General features: G+C 49.1%; 1 protein-coding gene across 4 annotated transcripts in view; it reads right to left on the bottom strand.

Moving 5' to 3' along the window:
• Positions 1–21,115, bottom strand: part of HTT (huntingtin) — a 136,443-nt gene that overhangs the window by 34,807 nt on the left and 80,521 nt on the right. For all 4 annotated transcript variants that reach the window (XR_003520794.2, XM_027598953.2, XM_027598952.2 and 1 more), the window contains 7 exons: positions 20,350–20,498; positions 18,583–18,719; positions 16,626–16,742; positions 12,849–12,971; positions 12,315–12,550; positions 10,993–11,135; positions 5,146–5,353 (listed from right to left, as the gene is read on the bottom strand). Coding sequence is in view for 3 of the 4 variants with exons in the window: in XM_027598953.2 (XP_027454754.1) it covers positions 5,146–5,353; positions 10,993–11,135; positions 12,315–12,550; positions 12,849–12,971; positions 16,626–16,742; positions 18,583–18,719; positions 20,350–20,498 (1,113 nt within the window). In the remaining variant the exon portion in view is untranslated. The remainder of the gene's footprint in view (positions 1–5,145; positions 5,354–10,992; positions 11,136–12,314; positions 12,551–12,848; positions 12,972–16,625; positions 16,743–18,582; positions 18,720–20,349; positions 20,499–21,115) is intronic.

Genomic DNA, 21,115 nt, shown 5'->3' with positions numbered 1-21,115 from the left:
GGCCCCTGACAGAAGAGTCTGAGGACAATACCCGTCCCTCGGCAACAAAGAGCCTGTGCGTCTCTGCTAAGGCTTACTAGGGACAGAGGTCACAAGGAGGCAAGAATATTCTGAAATGTCTCAACTTTTCCTACAACACCTCGGGATTTACAAGAGAATTGGTATAAAATAGTCTACAGATTAAAAAAAAATGTTCCAACTGCAATGTCCCTTTTCTCACCTGGTGAATGGACGCACCCGCACTGTTATCCATATGACAGAATACGACTCGCCAGTCCAAAGAACAAACCACTGATCTGTGCAAGGCCATAAATGAGGTTTAAATATCCTGCGCTGACGAAGCCAGACTCAAAAGGCTACAGACCCGTATGACTCATCCATAGGGCGTACTGTGCAACAGGCTGAACACAGGGACGGCGCACGGACCAGTGGCTGGGGAAGGGGGTGGCCACAGAGGACACAGGAGACCTTCTGAAGTCATGGAACCGTCCTGTATTGTAACTGTGGCAGTGTTCACCTGACAATATTTGGTACAAAAGAGTACGTTTCCCTGTAGTGTAAGTCCTAGGTCAATGAAAAACCAACCAACAGAAACACCTCCTCTCTTCAGCCTTCCTGCCAGCCCCGCATTTCACGATGGTACAGCTACAGGGGAGCCTCTGCAGGAGAGGGGGCAGAACTTGCAATTCAAATCTAGCGGCAGGATTTGAATGTCAACCCATGTCAATCCAAACTGAGCCCCAGCGTGTAGTGGGCAAAGAGACCTCAGGACAGATGCAGCTAGATACTGATGGTGAACGAATGCCCCGAATCCAGGCCTCAGAACTGACGCGTGGCCACACCACAGCCCCAGTGCCATGGCACGTGCAAGACCGAAAGGGGCCACCAGAAGGCCAGGCAGACTGGAAACAAATCAGTGAAGATAGAGCCACCCCAAGCAAGCAGCAGACAGGAGCAAACCCTGCTGTGGCAGCCGCAGGTGCTTCCTGGGGCCATGCGGCCAGAGTACAGCTTCTCTGCTTGCCCGAGAGCCCTACCTGCGCAAGCTGGGGAGGTTACCGTGGTGCAGAGCTGCGTCTATCTACTGAATCTACAAATAGAGAAAAATGGAGTCCAGCCCTGTCTGGAGGGCCTGGTCAGTGTCCTGAGGCAGAGAAGAGAACAAGAGGAATACCGGTGGGGAGGAAAGAAGGGGAAAGTCTTGACCTGTGGATGATACGCATGTGTTCACAGGGAACCCTCCAGAGCCCACGAAAAGCCTCCTGGGGCTGCTGCGTGAGCTGGGCCGGGTCTCAGGATGTGAGGTCAGTACACAAAACCAAATGCACGTCTATAAACCAACAGCACACCATGGGAAACAAAACACTTTTCCACCTACCATTTAAAACAGCATTCCGAAACATGAAATGTGTAAGATACGAAGAATGCTTGCACACTATGAGATACTGTTGTGGCAAAGTAGAGACCAAAATACCCGGAGAGAGACTATGTTCGAAGACTGAAAGACTGGACACTGGATGCCAGTGCTCCCTCAATCCCGGACCGGCGGCAAGCTCAGTCAAGAGGCCAGCAAGCTCGTTTGTAGACACAACCTGATTCTAAAACATAAACGTGGACACACAAAGAACCTACAGGAGCCAAAACCATTCTGGAAGTAAAGAAGAGCGGGGGAACCGGCACGGCAGCTGAGGCGATGACGTGGTGGCAGTGGTGTGGGTGCTGCCGTGATGGTGGAGGCGCCGATCAGGGGCGTGAGCAGAGTCCACAAGGTCCGCACGTCTGAGCCGCACTGTGCTCTGAGAAAAGTGCCAAGGGAATTCAAGAGAGAAAGCACGGTCTTCTTCACAAAATACACTGAAAGAACCGCCCTTCGGGGGGTGGGGGACAGACTCTTCACCCTCACGCTTTGTCATACACAAAAATTAACTCAGAATGGTAAACACTAAAGCTACGCAAGTGCCAGAAGAAACCATAGAAGAAAATCATGATCCTGGGGTAGGCAAACATTTCTTGGATTGAAGAGAAAAAGAATGGAACAGAAAAACTGACACACTTTATTTCATAAAAATTTAAAAATTGTGCTCTTCCCAAGAAACCATTAAAAAAATAAAATGGCAAACCACAGATGGAGAGAAAACATTTACTTAGATCCAGAATATATAAAAAATTTACAACTCAATAACAAGACAATAGCCAAATTTCAAAAAACCAACAAATATTGAATACATACTTTACAACAGAAGATACACAAATGGCCAATAAGCACATGAAAACATGATTACCTTTATGTTATCATGTTATCAGCGCATCAGCAAAGTGCAAGTGAAAACCACAAGAAGCATTGCCCTGCATCCACTACAAGGGCAAGAAGGGAAAGCCCCTGTGACATCGAGCGTTGGTGAGGAACTCGTGACCCCATTTCCCACATCTCCTCCCTTCTGGAGCAAACCTCCTCCTGTGAATTGTCCAGAGCTCCGTGGTCCAAAATGTCCCCACTTCCGTGATCTTTTTTTCTTAACTTTTACTTTGAAAACTTTCAAACCAATAGAAAAGCTGAAAGATTAATTCAGTGGATAAACCCTCTTCACCTAGATTCAACCACTAATATGCTGCCACCTTTGTGTGCACACACATGTACACTATGCACACATACGCTCACATGTACACGCACACCACATGCACACACTATACACACACGTGTACTCCACACACTCACATGTACACATACTCCACACACGCGCGCACTCACGTACGCACACTTCACACACGTGCACACTCACACATATGCATACTCTACACACGCACTCATACTCTACACACACGTGCACTCACACGTATGCATACTCCACACACGCGCTCACACGTATGTGCATACTCCACACACATGCGCACTCACACGTACGCATACTCCACACACGCGTGCACTCACACGTACGCATACTCTACAGTCATGCGTATGCATACTCCACATACGCACACACTATACACATGCACATGCGCACTCCACACACGCGCGCTCACACGTACGCATACTCCACACACACGTGCACTCACGTACGCATACTCCACACACGTACACATACTCTACACACATGCAGTCACACGTATGCATACTTCACACACGCACACTTACACGTACGCATACTCTACACACACGTGCAGTCACACGTATGCATGCTCCACACACGCACTCACACGTACGCACATACTCCACACACACGTGCATGCACATACTCTACACACGTGCACTCATATGCATACTCTACACGCACACACGTGCACTCACGTACGCACATGCTCCACACACGCGCACTCACATATGCATACTCCACACACGCACACACTATACACGCGCACACGTGCACTCACACCTACGCATATACTCTACACACACGTGCACTCACACATACACACATACTCTACACATAAAGACACACTGCGCACACACACATATGCACTCTATGCACGCACACTTTTTGGCCTGTACCACCTGAGAGTACTCGCAGGTGAAGACACTTGCCCCTAAGTAGTTCAGCAGGGGTCCCCTGAGAACTTCATCACCACAAAACAACAGGTCCCCTAGAACTCACATTCAAATTCCCCCCATTAGCTCAATAGTGTTCTTTCTGGATGTTTTATCCCCCAGATCTGTGGAAGGCCCTTCCATTTGGGTGGGGTCTGCCCTCCCACTTCCTCTTGAACCCACTCTAGGTCCCTCTGCCCTCACCACCCACCAGCCATCAAAAGGAGGTGGGAGAGGTAGAAGGGAGGAGGAAGGGGGAGGAAACTCGCTGGCTCACATACCCACTGGGGTAATGGACAATTTCCCACCTTCTGGCCACGCTACACATACCTGCTAGCACCAGCAGCTAACTCAGGCCCCACCCCACCAAGCCTTGCCCAGCACAACTCAATCTTGGGTGCCCATGGGAGTTTCCTGGGGAGACTCTGAGAACACAAGAGCCCAGGATCCTAATTCCTAAGGTACCCAGCTGCCAAGGCTGGTGGTGGGCTGGGTCACAGTCCTGGTCCCTGGAACAAGCCCCCTGGTGGCTCTGAGGCACACTCCTCAAGGACTCAGGGCCTGGCCTGGAGTGTGTTCCGTGGACAAGAGAATCGGCACCACCCAGGAGCCTGGCAGAAAAGCAGAGCCCCAGGCCTCCCCAGTGATCTGCTGAACAAGAACCTGATTTTAATAAGCTCGCCGGTGGATTTATATGTACACCGAAGAAGCACTGAAGCAGACAATCATTTTCTGTTCCTGACTCTTACAGCAGGTCATGTTCTTGAAGCATTTCCAATGTTTTCACCGGTCTGTCTGTCCCGACTAAATGTAAGCATGTGGAGGGCAGAAAATGCATATTATTTTTCTTTGCATATCCCACAGCATATAGCGCAGAACAGACACTGAAAGATGCCTACTGACACTGGATTTTCCAGCTGAATGCAATGGAGTGGCCCAACTAGGACCCCAGGCCTCACACAGCTCAGCCTTGCCACACTGAGCAGAGAGGAGCTGACCTCCGCCCTGCAGCCCTTGCTTTCTCTCCTCACCATGGGCCCTCAAGCCTTCCAGAAACTCTGCACTGAGGACTCAGCTCTATGGGTAGATGGGCGGCAAAGCTTCTATTCCCACATGTGTACAAATGTCTGAGCAGGACAGTGCCCAGAAATCAAGGCTTAACCCTGAAAACTTCTTTGCAAAAAGGGGGTCACCCCCAATCAGATACTTAATAAGTCTTTGTGAATGACAAAAAATAGGGTATTTCCAAGCAGTTTTGAAATGTTGCTCAGTAATTACTTCATTATCTAAGAATAACCAGAACCACATTTAACTTATAACGAAGTTAAGACATTGCAACATGTCTGGCTCTGGAAGCAATTTAAGGATGAGAGCCCAGCAGGAGGGACACAACATGACAAGAATGACCCTCAAGAGGAACCGTGTCGAAGAAACCACACTTGGAAAGCAGCGGCTACTCTGAACGCCTTCGGTCTGAGCACATTTTCCCTGCAGCACAGCGTCCACAAGAGGAAGGCTCGCCTGCAGCACAATGCGTATGAAGCCTCATGGAAACGGCCAAACGTCGAGCGGCCCGAGGGCCAGCGTGCGAGCAGGCCGCCCGGGGCGCCGGGCGGACGTACCTGGGGGTCTGCTGCACCTCTGCCCACCAGCGGTAGTCAGTGTGGCTGACGAGCAGCAGGATCTGGCACCAGAGCAGCACGAGTGCCGGGTGCGTGGGCAGCATGGTGCGCACGCGCGCATTCAGCCTCTCCAGGCCGTAGAAAGTGCCATCGGCGCGGTCCGCCGCGAAGAGCCTCGAGGCAGCTGCTGTGATTCTCCGGAACGTTCCTAGAAACCAACCAAAAGTACAACTGAGAGGCAAACGTCGGGCTGCTCGTTGTGGCCGCAGGAAGGCCTTCCACAAAAAGACACACCCTCAGCTCTTTCCCAGACCCACACATTCAGAGACCAGACGCTAACACTCTTACTCTCCCGGGCCTTCTCCCCACTGCCGTGAGCAAGCTGTCCAGGAGCTCCGCGCCAAGAGCCACGCCTGCGTGTGACAGGCGACCCAGCTCCACGGAACGGCAGGTGGCCTGCACTCGGCACCCCTGGGACAGCGAGGCCTCCACAGGGTCGGGCCGTGGGGCCGAGTCTGCTCTAGCAGGTGTGGTCGGACCCTCACCACACCCTACTCCTGCCACAACAGACACTTCCTCGTGGGCCACAGCAAGTGCCCAGAGGAAGAGGGCATGAGCTGGGCCCGGTCCTCTGTGCCCTGCATTACTGTGTGGGCTCTCTGTGGGGCCAGTGGACCTGAGGGAAGAGGCAGGTGCTGCTGTGGAGGAATGGGGAGCCAGGCCACAGAAGAGAGGGAATGACAGACTACAGATATGGGGTTTTACTCAACAGAGGACAGGAAGCCATGGTCGGAGCTGTGGCTCTACCATTTACTTGGCCCTCGCTGTACATTACCCAGGGTCTCAGTTTTCTCATTGCAAAATGGAATTAAGAGCAGTAGCAGCTCACACGGCTGTAATAGGATCAAAGAGTAAAACCTGAGTGAAGGGCTCAGTATGGCACTGGGCAGAGCAAAGGACCACCAACCGGGGCTGCTGCCAGAGGGCTGCTAGGAAAGGCCGCATGGCCTCTGGAGGAGCCATGAGCAGAGAAGTCAGACGGTTCACTGGGGCAGGGAGGAGTCCACAGTGACGCTGGGGTTTGAACACCTCCCACGATGGTGTGGAGCATGTTGGCAAGAAAAAGCCAGAATCAAGCAGCTATGCCAGGTGACGAGTTCAATCGTCAGGTGTGGGCAAGACACCAAGTCACACACTAGAAGGAGAATGGACATGAGAGCCCAAGGCAGCCACATCAGTTGGGTGACCCAGACTCTGGAGGCATTGTCGATCGTCTCTGCAGCAATAACCAGGGGCAGGTCACAAAGGGGACAACCCTACTGAGTGAGAGGAGAGGGACAGAAACAGAGAAAGGGAGAAAGGCAGAGGGGGAGAGTCAGAGAGAGAGACAGAGGGAGAGAGACAGCAGGAGAGAAAGAACAGAGATCAAGCATTGCAACCAGGACCAAGAATACTCAATGGAGAAAGTGCACAGCATGGGAGTGGTGGGGACGCACATGCACTGGTGAAAGCTCTAGAAAGCCCCCTGGCCCGCCCACTGCCCTTGGTAGAAGGCTGACGGCACTGCTGGTCCTGCCATGATGCCTGCCTCTGCTGTCCATCACCTGGAACCTCCTGGCTGTCATCCCTACGACTCTGCCCCCAGGGTCTGTCCTGCCCAACAGTCTGTTGCTGGGAAGCAGTCACCCACCAGGGTGAACGAGCCCCTGTATGGGGTGGGGGCTGCTAAGAGGTACACCAAAGAAATGCATGCAAAGGGGATATAGGTCACGTTCAGTCCAAGGCAACAAAGCCTCTTCTACCTTTCCTGTCCTCCTCAACCAGCGAGGCCAGGGTGCTGATGCCCCGGACAGCTAAGCCCCAGGAAGAAGAGAGGCCTGGGCTCGAATCTCCACATGCAGGAGAGCCAGCAGGGACCGGGAACACCCTCCCGCATGGGCACAGAAACAAGAACAGCCCTCTACTGTGGCAAGCCACCAAAATGCTGCTGTTCTTTGTTACAGTAGCTACGTGACCTTAATTAACACGTGGGGAGCGCGGGTACTGGGCCCGGACAGGATGAGGCACTGGGGGGGTCTCCCTTCCCTGTCTCCTGAGCAGCGACCACTGGCTGAGACAGAAAGAAGCCCAATGTCTGATGTGACTGGGAGGCAAGGGAAGCCCCAAGAGTTGAGACCTGGGAGAAGGGACAGGGCCCCGAGGCCAAGTGACAGTGACAAAGCACAGACAAGCACCTGAGCCAGGAAGGCTCCCCTTGTCCTGCCCTCCCAGAGCTGAAAGAGACATGTGGCCAGGAGTGCTGGAAGCAGGGCTGGAGGCAGCAGCCCCATGTTACTGGACTCTCCGGGGCTGCAGGAAGTGCCCTGCAAATGTGAGCTACTGCATGTACCATTGGCAACCGAGCAGCAGCGTGGTGTGTAAGAACGAACAGAGGGCAAGATAAAATGGTTGGGTTTTCAATCCCTGTTTTACCATAGGACCTTCTGGAGCCTGAACTCTCTCTTCAGCAGAAAGGGTGACTATTTCATAGAGCTGCTCTAAGGACTGAGGGGGTGTACCACAGTGAGCACCCCACAGTGAACACCCGGATTCCCAGCAGCGTGGCCATCCTTGTCTTTGCCCAAGTGTGAATCTGAACCAAGCTCAAACTTCTTGCTGCAGGAAGAACCGTTTTCGAAGGTCTCAATTTTCAGTGGAGGGCTAGAATTCACTGCCTTTGTTTAAGCAAAGCATAAATAAAAATGCTTTATATGCTAAATGCACCTCATTTATATAAAAGTACAAGATGATTTACTTAAACTCTGTCTCAAAATCAAACACGGTAATTCTGCCCCCTAGTATCTTTAGAAGAAATGCAGTCAAAATAAACCACATGGAGAAAGACACTTGGAAACACACACTTTATTTGCAAATATTGAACCAAATGACAGCATGCAAAGACACCGCAGCAAAGCCTGTGTGCCCAGCACCAAGGCCGGAGCCCTCTGGTAGAACACACTGCCCCTCACATCCTGTCCTGATACAGCAGCCACTAGCCACCTGGGGCCATTCAAATTTAAGCCGATTAAAATTAAATAAAATTAAAAAGTAGCTCCTTAATCCACACCAGCCACATTCCAAGTGCCCAAAAGCCACATGTGGCTGGAGGCAACTGAACCACTGCAGACACAGAATGCTCCCCAATGCAGGAGGCTGTCGTGGACAGTGCTGCCGTAGACTACACAATACCTCCCCTGATTTTTGAGACAAGGAACAGGAGGAAGTGAGGGTGGTGAGTCAGGATACACCTGGAAGGGCAGAGAACTCCACATGACGCGCAAAAGGTCACTCTTGTCCAAAGAGGGAAGCAAGCAGCCCTTAGAGATGAATGGGTGTCCTTCTGGTATCAGATGCAAACCAATCAATGGCCAAGTATCAGAACGACCGACATATTACAAATGACCTTATTACTCATGTAGCTTAATTCTTTTCTCAACTTTAAACTTATTATGTGCATCAGTGAAGCATAAATCAGAAGTTCTTCAAAACAAAAATTCTTTCAATGTTAATAATGAGGAGGGCTTAAAACTCTCGAGTCCACTTGATAATTAAATTCTGGACATGCCCCTGTCCAAGGGCAACAGCAATTAAATGAAGCAGCCACGAAGACACCCCCTTCTCCACGACCCCCACCCCTGCCCGCCTCCCCGGTCGCCTTCTGAGCCTTGCCGATGTGCTCTCCGCGGCCGTCTGGCCAGAGCACAGCAATGTCTTGCCTTTGGGCCTTAGCTTAACATGGCCTCTCGGGGGCCCTGCCCTCCCTCCCCGCCCCTCTTCTGCCTATCGCTGCTCTGCTTGCTTCCTTCACAGGAAACATCCAGACTCCCGATTCCCTGCCTGTATACCACCCTCCCCACTGGACTGCAAGCCGCACGAAGGCAAGAGCCAAACCAGCCTTCCTGACCACCATGGCACCGGAGCGCAGCCTGGGGCGGGCTGACCTGGTGCATCTTTGCCAAGTGAAGAGGGGCCGAAAATGAGTTATCTACTGCTCTGAGGGTCCATATGTGTGTGGTGCATGTGCATGTTTTAGTTTGTATGAAAGTAGTATGTACACAACTTAAAAATCCAGTAATAGAGAGAGGCTTCTGATTTTACAAATGCCCTGCCCCATCCCTCTTCAGGCAACAGTTGTCTTGTTTCTAGTTCTGACGGTTACCTCCAAAATTCGACTCGACATACTTTTATCACCTGTAGCAGACCATCTATTATTCATCTGCTCCTCTTGTCTTACTGTGAGGAAGTAGCCCTCGCTCCCTCTCAATGAATGGCCAGAGCACCCAGGGCAGGACTCACGCCGGGGCTGAGACCAGTGGTGGCCAGGGGTCATCCTTCCTGCCATGGGGAAGAAGCCCACCAGAGAACAGAGCCAACATAGAAATCAGAGCTGAAACATGGGAACACTAGACAGGGCAACAGAATGAAAGCGCCTGAGGTGGTCATACCTAAAGAGAACAGTGACCTCTGTACTTCCAGGAACTCTAACCAGTTATTCCTTTTCTTGCTCTAGCATAGGATAGAGGCCTATCCCTGCAAATGAAACTGCTGGATTTGCCGGAGTCATGCTGAGTGATGGTTACAGACTCCATCCCATTAGAGATGAGATGTACCTCACTCATGCTACCTGTCAACTTAAGTTACATTTTTGGTTCTATTTGGTTACCACTGTAGCCTCTATTTCCTGTTGTGTCAACTTCGGTATGACTGTATAAACCCAACAATGCAGGATGAGATTGGTGACCCTTCCATCCCTCCACCTTTTTCTCTACCTTCCACTCCCAAATTAAGTTGGTTAGTTTCCCTTTTATTTTTCCTGGAAATAAAAACATTTTCATTCTGTTCTGAAACCAAAATTAAGTAAATAAGTCTTCAATGTTTTATTCACACATTGACTTTAAAATTGAAAAATCAAACAGCATTTATGATTATGTGAATATAGTTTCCAACAAAGCCAAGAAATGTAGAATAACATCTCTTTCTATAGGTCCTTGGTCATGACCCCTGTGCCACTTAAAGAAGCTATTTAAATTCAAAGGTTTCAATCAAATTGATTGTTGAAAATCATGCCATACTTTGGTTTGCTTCATATTTGGACCATGATTTCCTTGTTGTTCATTTTTCCTAGAGATGAGAATTGCCTCTTGCTTTTCCTGCTGAATGAAGAAAGATATAGCTGTACCCTGTAACTAAAGTCTTCCAGCTTCTCACCCATTTAATCTAAGCCAAGGCATTCTTCTTGAAAACACTCATTCCTCTTAGAAAGCACTGACTATCCTGATATGGACTGGTTGTTTCCGACGCATGCTACAAGGCTGCCTTCTTGTAACTTCTCTCTTGGGTTCACTGTCCTTTTTAATTCACAATCACATGTAAAGGTACAAAAATATCTTGGGCTTCCAAATCTTTAAGAGAGGAGGAAGCCCTCAGTTTTACTTTTTTTCACCAATAAAACATCTTCATTTTTTTCTTAATTGTATGACATTTTGGGTTTTTTTTTTTTAAGATTTTATTTATTTATTTGAGAGCGAGAGATAGAGAGAGCACAAGGTGGGGGGTAGGGCAAAGGAGGTTCCCCACTGAGTAGGAAGTCCGACATGGGGCTTGATCCCAGGGACCTGGGATCATGACCCAAGCCAAAGGCAAACGCTTAACCGACTAAGCCACCCAGGTGCCCCAACAAAACATTTTCAAATGCACATTAAGCACAGTAGAGCTTGCGCTGGGCAGCAAAGTTCCTACCTCTGAGAGTGTATAGTACAGGACATGGAATATACAGATGCTCTATGAAGATAAGTCTGAGGTACCTACCAGACTTGAAGATGTGGATCAGACACATTAGCAGCGTGCCTAGTTCTTGACAATAGAAAGTATGTTGCTGTTCACTCATTTCCACTTTTAGCTGTTTTGTAACAATATCCTCCAAAAGAATGCCAACTAGCTGTAGTAGAAACCTTCAAAGAAATGGAAAAGTCCAACAGTCAATTAGGTGACTGTTATAGAGTGATCATATGAAGTCAATTAGGTGACTGTTATAGAGTGATCATACGATCATATACTTCATATGTAAAATGTAAAAATACACATGGTAGACCGAGGTAAAGTAAAAATATAAAGTTAAGTAAACAAAGTGCAACATTTAATACCATCCCTTTGTATTAAATCACTTTCCCTCTCTGTGTATCACCTTCCTCACTTACAAACATATCACCTTCAGGAATGTTAGAAGGATAAAATGACATGTAGTGTTTCTTTAAAGCTTTGCAAACCATAAAGCATCACAGAAATACCAGACAACAATCCACTGTAGGAATTTAATGTATCATCCATTTTAGCCACCTGCTTAAATGTAGCAGAGGGAGCCACAGGCTACCTGGTTGAACCTACAAACAAAAGGGTGTCAGGCAAGTTTACTGGATTTATCTCCACAAACACACAGGAACCTCACCAATGACCAACGACGGGGAGGCTAAACGGATGTTATGTGGGCCTGCCTGGAAGGAGCACATCCGCACAAACCACACTCAGGGGACATCTCACCAGCTCTACCTCACTGAGTGCCCTGAATCCAGCAAAGGTGGACACACACTTGTCTAGGCAATAAGCATTTATTGGGCCTGACTTTTGATCACTGCCCTCAAGGAGCCTCCAAATAATTTGTGAGGGTAGACACGATTTCATATCACAAGTACACCAAGGGGGACGCAGTGGGAACAGTCACCCTGGCAGGAAGAAAGATTTTATTACTGTGTTTAGAATGGCCAGTACACACGAGAATAAAAATGAAACTTTTAGTGGGTTTTCTTAGATTTTTAAACTCCTTGCAGGCAACACAACACACATCCTTACTGCTAGCACCTAGGTCAGGCCAGCCTTAGCCCCCACTGCCATGGTCAACCACTGTGTGGTCTTTAACAAGGATATGAGATGGGACATGACAGAGCCATAAGAGAGACATGAACCCAGGGCCACAGTTGAGGCAGACTGGGTAAAGAAAGCACATCCACACAGACTTCTTTACCCCACTTTCAGCGCTGAAGCAAGACCAGGAGTTATTGCAGACTTACTGATCGCAAAATGCTACGGCTTCCTGAAGGCCATGGGATGGTTAAAGGCTTACATAGAGAGCATACCTTGAAAATGTTTCCTCTGGCAAACTCTTGATTTGTCTCCCTTCGTTGTGTTCTTCTGGTGTTGAAGTACTGTCCCCATCTCTTAACCTATCAATTATTGGACAGGAGATTAAATATGGGGAGAAGGAGAGCTCCTGAATACGAGAAAGAACAATATCTTCAGTTGACTGGGAAATTAGAACCCTCAAAATGGCTAGGATTCCTGAGATCCACAGTTGCACAGTGCTCACAGATGCCTAAAAGAGAGAAAATACGGGATAGCTGAAGTAAAAAGAGAATTACATTTTTTCCTGATTGCTAGTTTCATGAATGAAAATTACTCCTATTTTACCATTCTATCAATAAAGCCAATAAATTATCATTGGTTCCAAAGTGTGGTCCCAGACAAGCAGCATCAATACCATCTGGGAACCTGTTTAAAATGCAAATTCCCAGGCCCCACCATGACCCTGACAGAGCCCCCAGGTAACTCTGATGACCTGCTGCACTGCACAGGCATGAACAGAAGGTGCCATCATGAGGCGAGACACTCACCATTGTATCTGGAGTGACAAACATACTCCGTAAAAGCATGTCCACGGGACGGAGGGAGGAAGGGGCCAGAATCTCAAATAAAGTATTTAACACTCCAAGGGCTTCATGAGAATCAATGTGCATCTGTTGCAATTAAACATCACAAATGTTTTCCCGTAAGTCAACAAATATGTCAACATTTCTACCTCAAGTTAGGTACCTCTAGGTCAAATGACCTTGACCATCCAAGCATTACCAGCCCTGCCTTTAAAAGCATCTTTAGCAGTGAACCAGGAAAACGGTTTTTAGAACACAGTAGCAGCTACCTTTTTCCCACAAGAGAAATTTTTTCACTTAGATTTTTATTATATAAACAATGTACATTTTCTGTAAAAGATTCAAATGTTTAAAAGTATGGAAAAACCCGCTGGAATCACAGCCCTCTGACATGATCACCATCCACACTCTGGGACCCTCTCTCATGCCTCTCTTTTTTATACACACAGAATTTACCCAAACAGGATGCCACACACAACTCTTCTCCTTTCTTCACTCTACCTGCACCCCATCCCTACTCAGCCAATTGTAACAAATGTTAATAAACTGGTGTACAATTGACTTTTGAACAACACGGGGGTCAAAGGCAGCCACCCCCACAGAGCTGAACATTCGTGTATTAACTTCTGACTTCCCCAAAATGATAGCCTACTGATGACCAGAAGCCTAACGAATAACAGAAACAGTTGATTGACACATATTTTGTACACGGATTACATACAGCATTCTTACAATACAGTAAACTAAAGAAAACAAAATGTCATTAAGAAAATCATAAGGAAGGGGAAATACACATACAGGACTGTCCTGTATTTATAGAAAAACATCCTTGTTGTTCAAGGGTCAACTGTATTTCTAACTTTCTCCATGTTCCTATAATCCTATACCCACACACACGTAGAGAGGTTTTTGTTCAAGTTGATTTGAAAAATCATGTTATGAATGTCTCTGCTTTTTTTCCTCTTAAAAATGGAAGGGATAAGTCCCAAGGCAAAGGTTTTAAAATCTAACGTTTTTAATGGATGCAAAATATTCCAAGCTAAGTGTCTCCCACAATGTGTTCAAGCACTGCCTTCCTGATGGGTACTGCTCATCACTAAGAGTGTGTCCATAGCCAGTGAACCCATCTGCAGAGATGCGCTGTTTTCAGGTGCCCATGTGAACACCACATGCACCGAGTCTACCTCAACAGTAAGGAAACCATCCAGAGAGCTTCCGCACTCCCAAGCCTTCCACCCAGGCCTGCACCTGCCCCACCAGCTCTGCGTCTTCTGGGTCTTCAGGAGGAGTACACCAGGCCCACGGCCAGGGCCAGCCCCAGCCCCGTGAGGGCAATCCCCTCTGCCCTCGCCCTCAGTATATGCACAGGCCCTAACCCCTCTTTCCACCTCTGGCTGCCACCCCACATCTACTCCTTCTCAGAGTCCATTTCTTTCCTATTCCTCTCTCACCAACACACCTGAGCCAGGCTTCTACACCCTCCACCCACTCAAACCTCCCCAGTGGCCACCAGGCTGCCAAATGCAGGGTCAGCTCCCAGCTCATCTGCTCAGCCTGTGAGCAGCTGAAAGCTGACCCATCTCTCCTCCAGGAGATGCCTTCCTCTCTTGGCTTCAACAATACCACCCCACCTGCTCTTCCTTCCCCACCTCCTCCATGGACTCGTCCTCACCTCTCTGGCCTCTAAGCTCAGAGCTCAGCCTTCCCCTCCCCCCCCAACTACCCAGGGTCCCCTGCTGACCTCTTCCCACCCCGGTGTTCACCTCCTGCTCAGCTCCACCTCGACAACCGCAGACTTGTACACCCAAACGCCGGCCTCAGCCTCCCCAGAGTGCCTCCCAGGTATGCCAGCTGCACACGCCCAGACCAGGATCGCTCCTCCTCATCTCCCCAACTCGGGAGACAGGAGGCCCATCACCCGAGAGCTTCCCCGCTCCCACCCACGTGAAGCTGAGAGCCAAGCTCACCAGCTCTGCTCCCACACCGTATTGAGCGGGTGGCTACTGCTCTCCACCTCACCCCCACCCTGGTGCACACAACCTCCACACCACAGGCAAGCGCCTCCGCTCGGCCCTCACTCCCACCCTGAGGTTATCCTCAGCTCTCAAATCACACCATGCCACGCCTTTGTACCAAACCCTCTACAGGATTCCCAAAGTCCTCCACACTGGCCCGAGAGGCCCTCCACGCCCCCCAGACCCTGGCTGCCCTCCCTACGCCCCATGGCCACTTTGCTCCATGCACATGGCCTCTCGAAGTTCTCTGATCCCACCGTTGGGGCAGGCTCCCACACCTTAGGGTCTGCACTGCTCTGTTTTCTCTGCCTAGAAAGCTCTCACCCAGGTCAGGTTTGCGCAAATTGAGCCACGCAGCCCTGCCCGGACATTCCCACCTCTCTTCTTTCCTTGGCCCACCCTACATTACCCGCTGCCGTCTGGTGTTTCACACACGTCACCAAGTTACTTCTGTGGTCTGTCTCCTCCAGCCCCATCCAAGGAAACTGTCACTCCTAGAGGGCAGGCTTTTCACCAGCTCTGTTCATGTTCGTATTTACTGCTGGTACCAAAGAGGGCCCAGCACTACCTGTGCATGGACCGTGCACCTGCGCTTAGCCACCTGGTGGGCACCGTGCAGCGGTTCACATGGTTTCACTGGGGCAGGGATCAAGCCGGACATTTACCATGCCTTCCAGCCCTCCAGCTCCACCTTCCTTAGATTGTGTACACAACAAACAAGAGACTGGAATAAAGTTTTTGGAGTACTACTCTAAAAATATAGATCCATAGGCATGGAATCCGTGACCACGTTAAAGCACCACATTCACCAATCTGCCCTCTGTCAGTGTCACCGGAAGTCGAGACTCCCTCCCTGTAAAGTGGCTGCTGGATAACAAGGCCGTTAGGAAACCAGAATGGGGCTGAGGCGATGAAGACAGTAAGGGCTACCACATCTGTCTGCACATTTGCACCGACAGCCAAGAGTCACGGACACTGCCTATTACCCAGAGTACTTGCTTCCTCTACTGGGACAATCAAGATGAACAAACAGGTATCTGCTGATGCATCCAAAGCGCTTAAGACCCAGAGCTCTGCTGACCGCTGGTGAGGTTTCCTGGAGGGGCATCAGCAGCACTCCCCTGCCACCCTGGGACACTCCCAACATCCCATTTACAAAGGTGCTGCTGCACCTGCAACGGGCATCCTGTCCTCGGACACCTGGTGGCAAACATGGCTCAGAAACTCTGTGACTGAGTGCGCTCCATCCTACATGGCACAGCCAGATCACTTCGCTCCACTACAATTATGGAGACAACTGATCGCATCGCTTGATTACAGAAGTTCTGCTTAAATGATGGATCACGGTTGACAAGGGAAAACAAACAGCTCGAGATCAAGTAGCAATGCCTGACTGAGCAGAATGAGGGAGGCAGGGCAGCCAGACGGGAAAGGACATGGCTCTGGACTCAGATCACTGGCTCTGCCTTGGCCCGGGCCCTCTCCAGCCATGCATCTCTGGGTGGGCTCGGGCTCCACTCTTGTGAAGCGGGAGACACAGCAACCTGAGAAGGTCAGAGAATGAATGAAATCCCTGTCTTGTTGAGCGGCACTGATAAGGATCACAAATCTAATCTGTTACAATTCAGTGAAATGCCAATCCCAAGTGCCGCCTCCTATAAGGACCTTTGCCACTTAGGAAGGTGTCCCAGGGACCCCACGGCGACAAGGCAGACGTGGGACCAACCTGCTGCTTGGCTAACATCGGGAGGATGACGTCGGCTACCTGCCGAGACAGCCGCTTCCACTTGTCTTCACTCTCCTTGTGGCACTGCTGCAGGACCAGGATGAACATCTCCAACACCTGCAGGGGGTAGGGGGCAGGTCAGAGCTCCCAGCCGGTCGTGCTCACAGAGCACATGTGCCCGCCTGCTGCACTGACCCCAGTTCCGACTCCAGGATGCAAACCTAGTGAGGGCCTGATACCCCCAAAGCCACCCTGGCCCTGGGACATGGGAAACCAGCAGAAGAAAATGCAAGGGGCACCCTCCAACAAGCACAGTCCTTGGGATCACGTGCCATCATTATACTTCTTTGCTTCTACAGAGTTTACAAGATTTCACAATCAGAGAAAAGGCACAAAAAGAAAATCAAGTTTAGACTAACCTTTGGGAAAACGCAAACACAGCCCTGACTAAACTATTCTGCAGACGCCTCCTGACTTCTGTGTACATTAATTTCAACTCTGTGCTCTTTACAAAGCTGATCTCCTACCGAGTTGCACTTACTCTCAGAAAAGTTACCCATGGTCGAGCAGGAGTTTATGAGTGATCAGTTCTAAGCAGAGACAGCTAAAAGCCCATTTTTGTAAATAAAGTTTTATTGGCACATGGCCATACCCGTCATGAACACACTGGCTGGGACAGCTTTTGTCCACAGTAGCCGACCTGGGGTGCTGCAACTGATGCCCTAGAGCCTGCAAAACTGAAAATACTTATCACCTGCCTGTTGACAAAAATGCCTGTCAGCCTGGCCTATTCACCACAAGCGCCACAAAGACAGCCAAGCCAATCCAAGCCTACTCTGTAAGAAGCCCGCCCGCCTGCCCCCTCCACAGCCGCCCCTCTGCTCAATGGGCTTGGCAGCGCTTCTCCCACAAGAGGGGGATCTGCACTCCATTCCGACTCTCCTCAGCAAAGGCTAGCCGACCCTCTCTGTCCTCTGAAGCAACAGACGGAGAGCTCCCCAAGGGCATGTGGCTGACGGGGCCACTCTCCAGGCCTGCCTCCAACCCAGTGTGCTTTGTACTTTTCATTGTAATTATGGGATTTAATTAAACAGTAAACATTTAATTAAACATTACATAGATTAACCAAAATGAGTATGCACAAAGAAAGTGTTTCCATAAGAAAAGCTTACGACTTTAAGATTCAAAGACAAATAGCTACCAAGAATTATGAAACAGTGAGGGCCAGGCAAGCGAGCAAGCTAAGAGTGGCCTCACTGGAGAGGCCTGATGCTAGATCTCTGCACTGTGGCCCCACCCCAATCAGCCTGAAATTGTGCTCCACCTTACGGAAAACAAAACCAGTTAGCACAAAGGAAAAGACCCTAGCCCTACTTCAATATATGGTAAATAGAGGTACAAAATAAAGTCTTTAGATTACTTCAGATGTGAGATTTTTTTAAAAAAAGATTTTAGTTATTTACTTGAGAGACAGAGCACGAGATGGGGGAAGGGAAGAGGGAGAAGGACAGACTCCCCGCTGAGCACGGAGCCCAATGTGAGGCTTGATCCCAGGATCCCGAGATCACGACCTGAGCTGAAGTCAGACGCTTTGCCGACTAAGCCACCCAGGTGCCCCTCAGATGTGAGATTTTTAAAATCTTTTAGAATTCTATCATTTTGATCAATGTCAATTAACTGATTTTTGGTAATTTTGGAGAAGAGGGTCTCCAACTTATTTACTTCCTTGAATGACCTTGTGACTGTCAGTCAGGTGGCAGGTGACCTCCCCATGTGGCTGTACAGCTTTAAAGACCAAACCTCGGCAAGCCTATCCCTCCCTGGCATCTCCCCAGACTGAGAGCCGGGGGCAGCACAAAGGATCACCCGCTAAGTAGTGGATTGTGGGCCACAGGGCATTTCCTCCTGCCCCTGCAGAGACAATGGAGTGCCAGGGACCACCCCACGCCTCCCTTACCTGATGGTACTGGATGAGTCTCAGCAGCATCGACACCACCACCTCTTTTTGGGTTTCAAGCTCTTTTCCTGCGTCGGCTTTATTTGTTCCTCTCAGTACAAAGAGGTCATGGACTATTGGCTGCAGAGCTGGTATGGCTGTGGTGTAAAAAGGCAGGCTCAGAAGGCATCACAAACCGTTATACTGCAGACAGAGCTTAACACCTCCAAAACACGTCCAAAAAATAAGAAAACCCTAATCCGTGCACAGCTTATGATAAGGGATAAATTCAGGTTATCAGTGAGTGCTACAAATTATCAGTATGCCATCAGGGAGGCCACAGGTCTTCCTCAGACACTTACTGATCATTTTGTGAAATCTTAAAAAAACGAAAACAAAAACTAGGGTGTTGTGATGTAACATCATTTCTGACAAAAGAGACACAAATCCAAAAGCCAAATTCAAACTAAAATCTTCCAACTAACTAAAGTAGCAACATCCTATTCTAATGCATACTCCACTTAAAGATTTACCTGAAAAGATGACAGTGTTCTTCAACAGAAAACATGTAAAGTATTAGATTTCTATGCCATTTTAAGTAGTAACTCACTCTCGTTAGATAAAGCCTTTCCCCCAAGTCTTGTCTTTATCCAAAACAGCAGTCAAACGAGGTTCCTCAGTCTACCGTCACCGCTGGGACAAACTGTCTAAGAAACTTCTCTCACTGGGAAGGGTGTGGCCCAATCATGTCCCTGATGTCACCGCAAGGCACTGTCTTAGTGGCATGCACACTTGGGCACACGCACCCTCAGTGCCACGCACACACAGCATACTTGCTGAATGTTCTACAGGTGACCAAGTTTTCCACAGAAAGTACGAGGGTTTGGCTGCCCATTGATTTTCTACCCAAAGACCCTCTAATCTAGGGGGTTTTCGTCATCCCTTTATTTGACATTTGCACCTGGGACCCCAAATTCCATATGCGCACAAGTGTGAACTTTTGCTGCGGTGTGAATCTCAGCCCCTGTGAGGCCATGGCAAAGGTGACTCCAGAGACCATGAGAATCAGATGGCGCTGAGTGTCTACCCCTCAACACATTACCTGCTTTACCACAACCACATGGAAGAGAGAACATTGCACACCATAGCGCCCTCCTCTGGGGTCTGCAAAGGTCTTGGGATGTACCCTCACCAAGGTTCAAAAAGGCTACTGATTCCTGACAACAGAGCCAGAAAGGAGTCAAGGGAAAATGCTGAAGATTTACAGTTTATTCTGCAAACCACAACCTCCTTGTGCAGGTGAGAGGAGGCTGCTTGAGGGCAGACCACTGTCTGTGCTCCTCAGTTAAGTCTCTACAAAGAACCAGGCAGCACAGAAGGTCCTGAACCGAGGCCAGGCCACTCCTTCCCGGGGCAGTGCACAATACACCAAGTGCCCTTACAGAAGGTGGAGTTTTCAGTTTCTTGTGTTTCACGTAATTAGACTAGAGTGTTTATGTCAGACTCTCTCTGTACCTCAGATCACCTTACCCCTTGTACCTTAGGAGATTGTAAGCTCCTGAGAGTAAAGGGCGGGGGGGCTCTCTTCCTTTTGTGACCTCTCTAAGCCATGCGCATATGCACGCATGCACACACACTTGCACACATGCATGCTCGCACACGCACGTACACACACAGAGCCACAAAGCACAGAGCAGCCGAGGACACAGTTGGAAGTTGGTGTAATGAAGACTAACACTGTCCAGCACATCATTACTGACAACCACAGGGAAAGGTTTGCCCCGTTACCATGTGTCACAGCCTTCCTCCCACTGGCCATGATGCCATCACAGAGCTGAATGATTTTAGGAATTCCAATGATCTGTTTTGAATGATAGCGTTCGTAAGATAGTAATACCAGGAAGAAAAAGATGTTTGGAATAATTGCCTCTGATTCCCTAGAAACAAAAACATCCATTTAGATACTTCCTTTTAAAATTAAGATACATCATCAATATAAACAACATGAAATTACTAATGATTCCGAACGGAGAGCAAAAGAGAAAGGGACAGAGCAAGGGGGCGGGGGGCAAGTGGGGAGAGTGAGGGGAGGGAATGAGGGGAGAAAGGGGGGCAGGGGGAGGGCTGAGGGAGAGCCCCCGGAAAGCACCCAATGGCACTGGATGCCCCAAGGCACAGTCTTCTTAGTTCTCCTCCTGCCCCTTCTCTCTTCAGTTGAAGAAACTGAGACTCAGAGGATGAAAAAGTAACTTGTCTCAAATCACACAGGAAATATCACCCAATTAGAGTAAGAAGTCCAGGGTCTCTAGACCCAAGAGACACTGAGAACACATCCTTCTTCACCCTGTTTCCCTACTTACTAAGGACAGCTGACCCCCAACAACATGGGTTTGAGCTGCGCGGGTCCACTTATACACAGGATTTTTTTTTAAATAAATACAATACTATACTATACACATATACTATCTTCCTCACAGTTTTCTTAACATTTTCTTTTTTTCTGGCTCACATATTTTAAGAATACACACAATACGTATAACATATAGAATATGAG

Source organism: Zalophus californianus, chromosome 2 (genome assembly GCF_009762305.2).
Source record: "Zalophus californianus isolate mZalCal1 chromosome 2, mZalCal1.pri.v2, whole genome shotgun sequence".
NCBI lineage: Eukaryota > Metazoa > Chordata > Mammalia > Carnivora > Otariidae > Zalophus > Zalophus californianus.
Note: the sequence above shows the minus strand (reverse complement) of the source record. Positions and strands in the feature narration are given on the sequence as shown.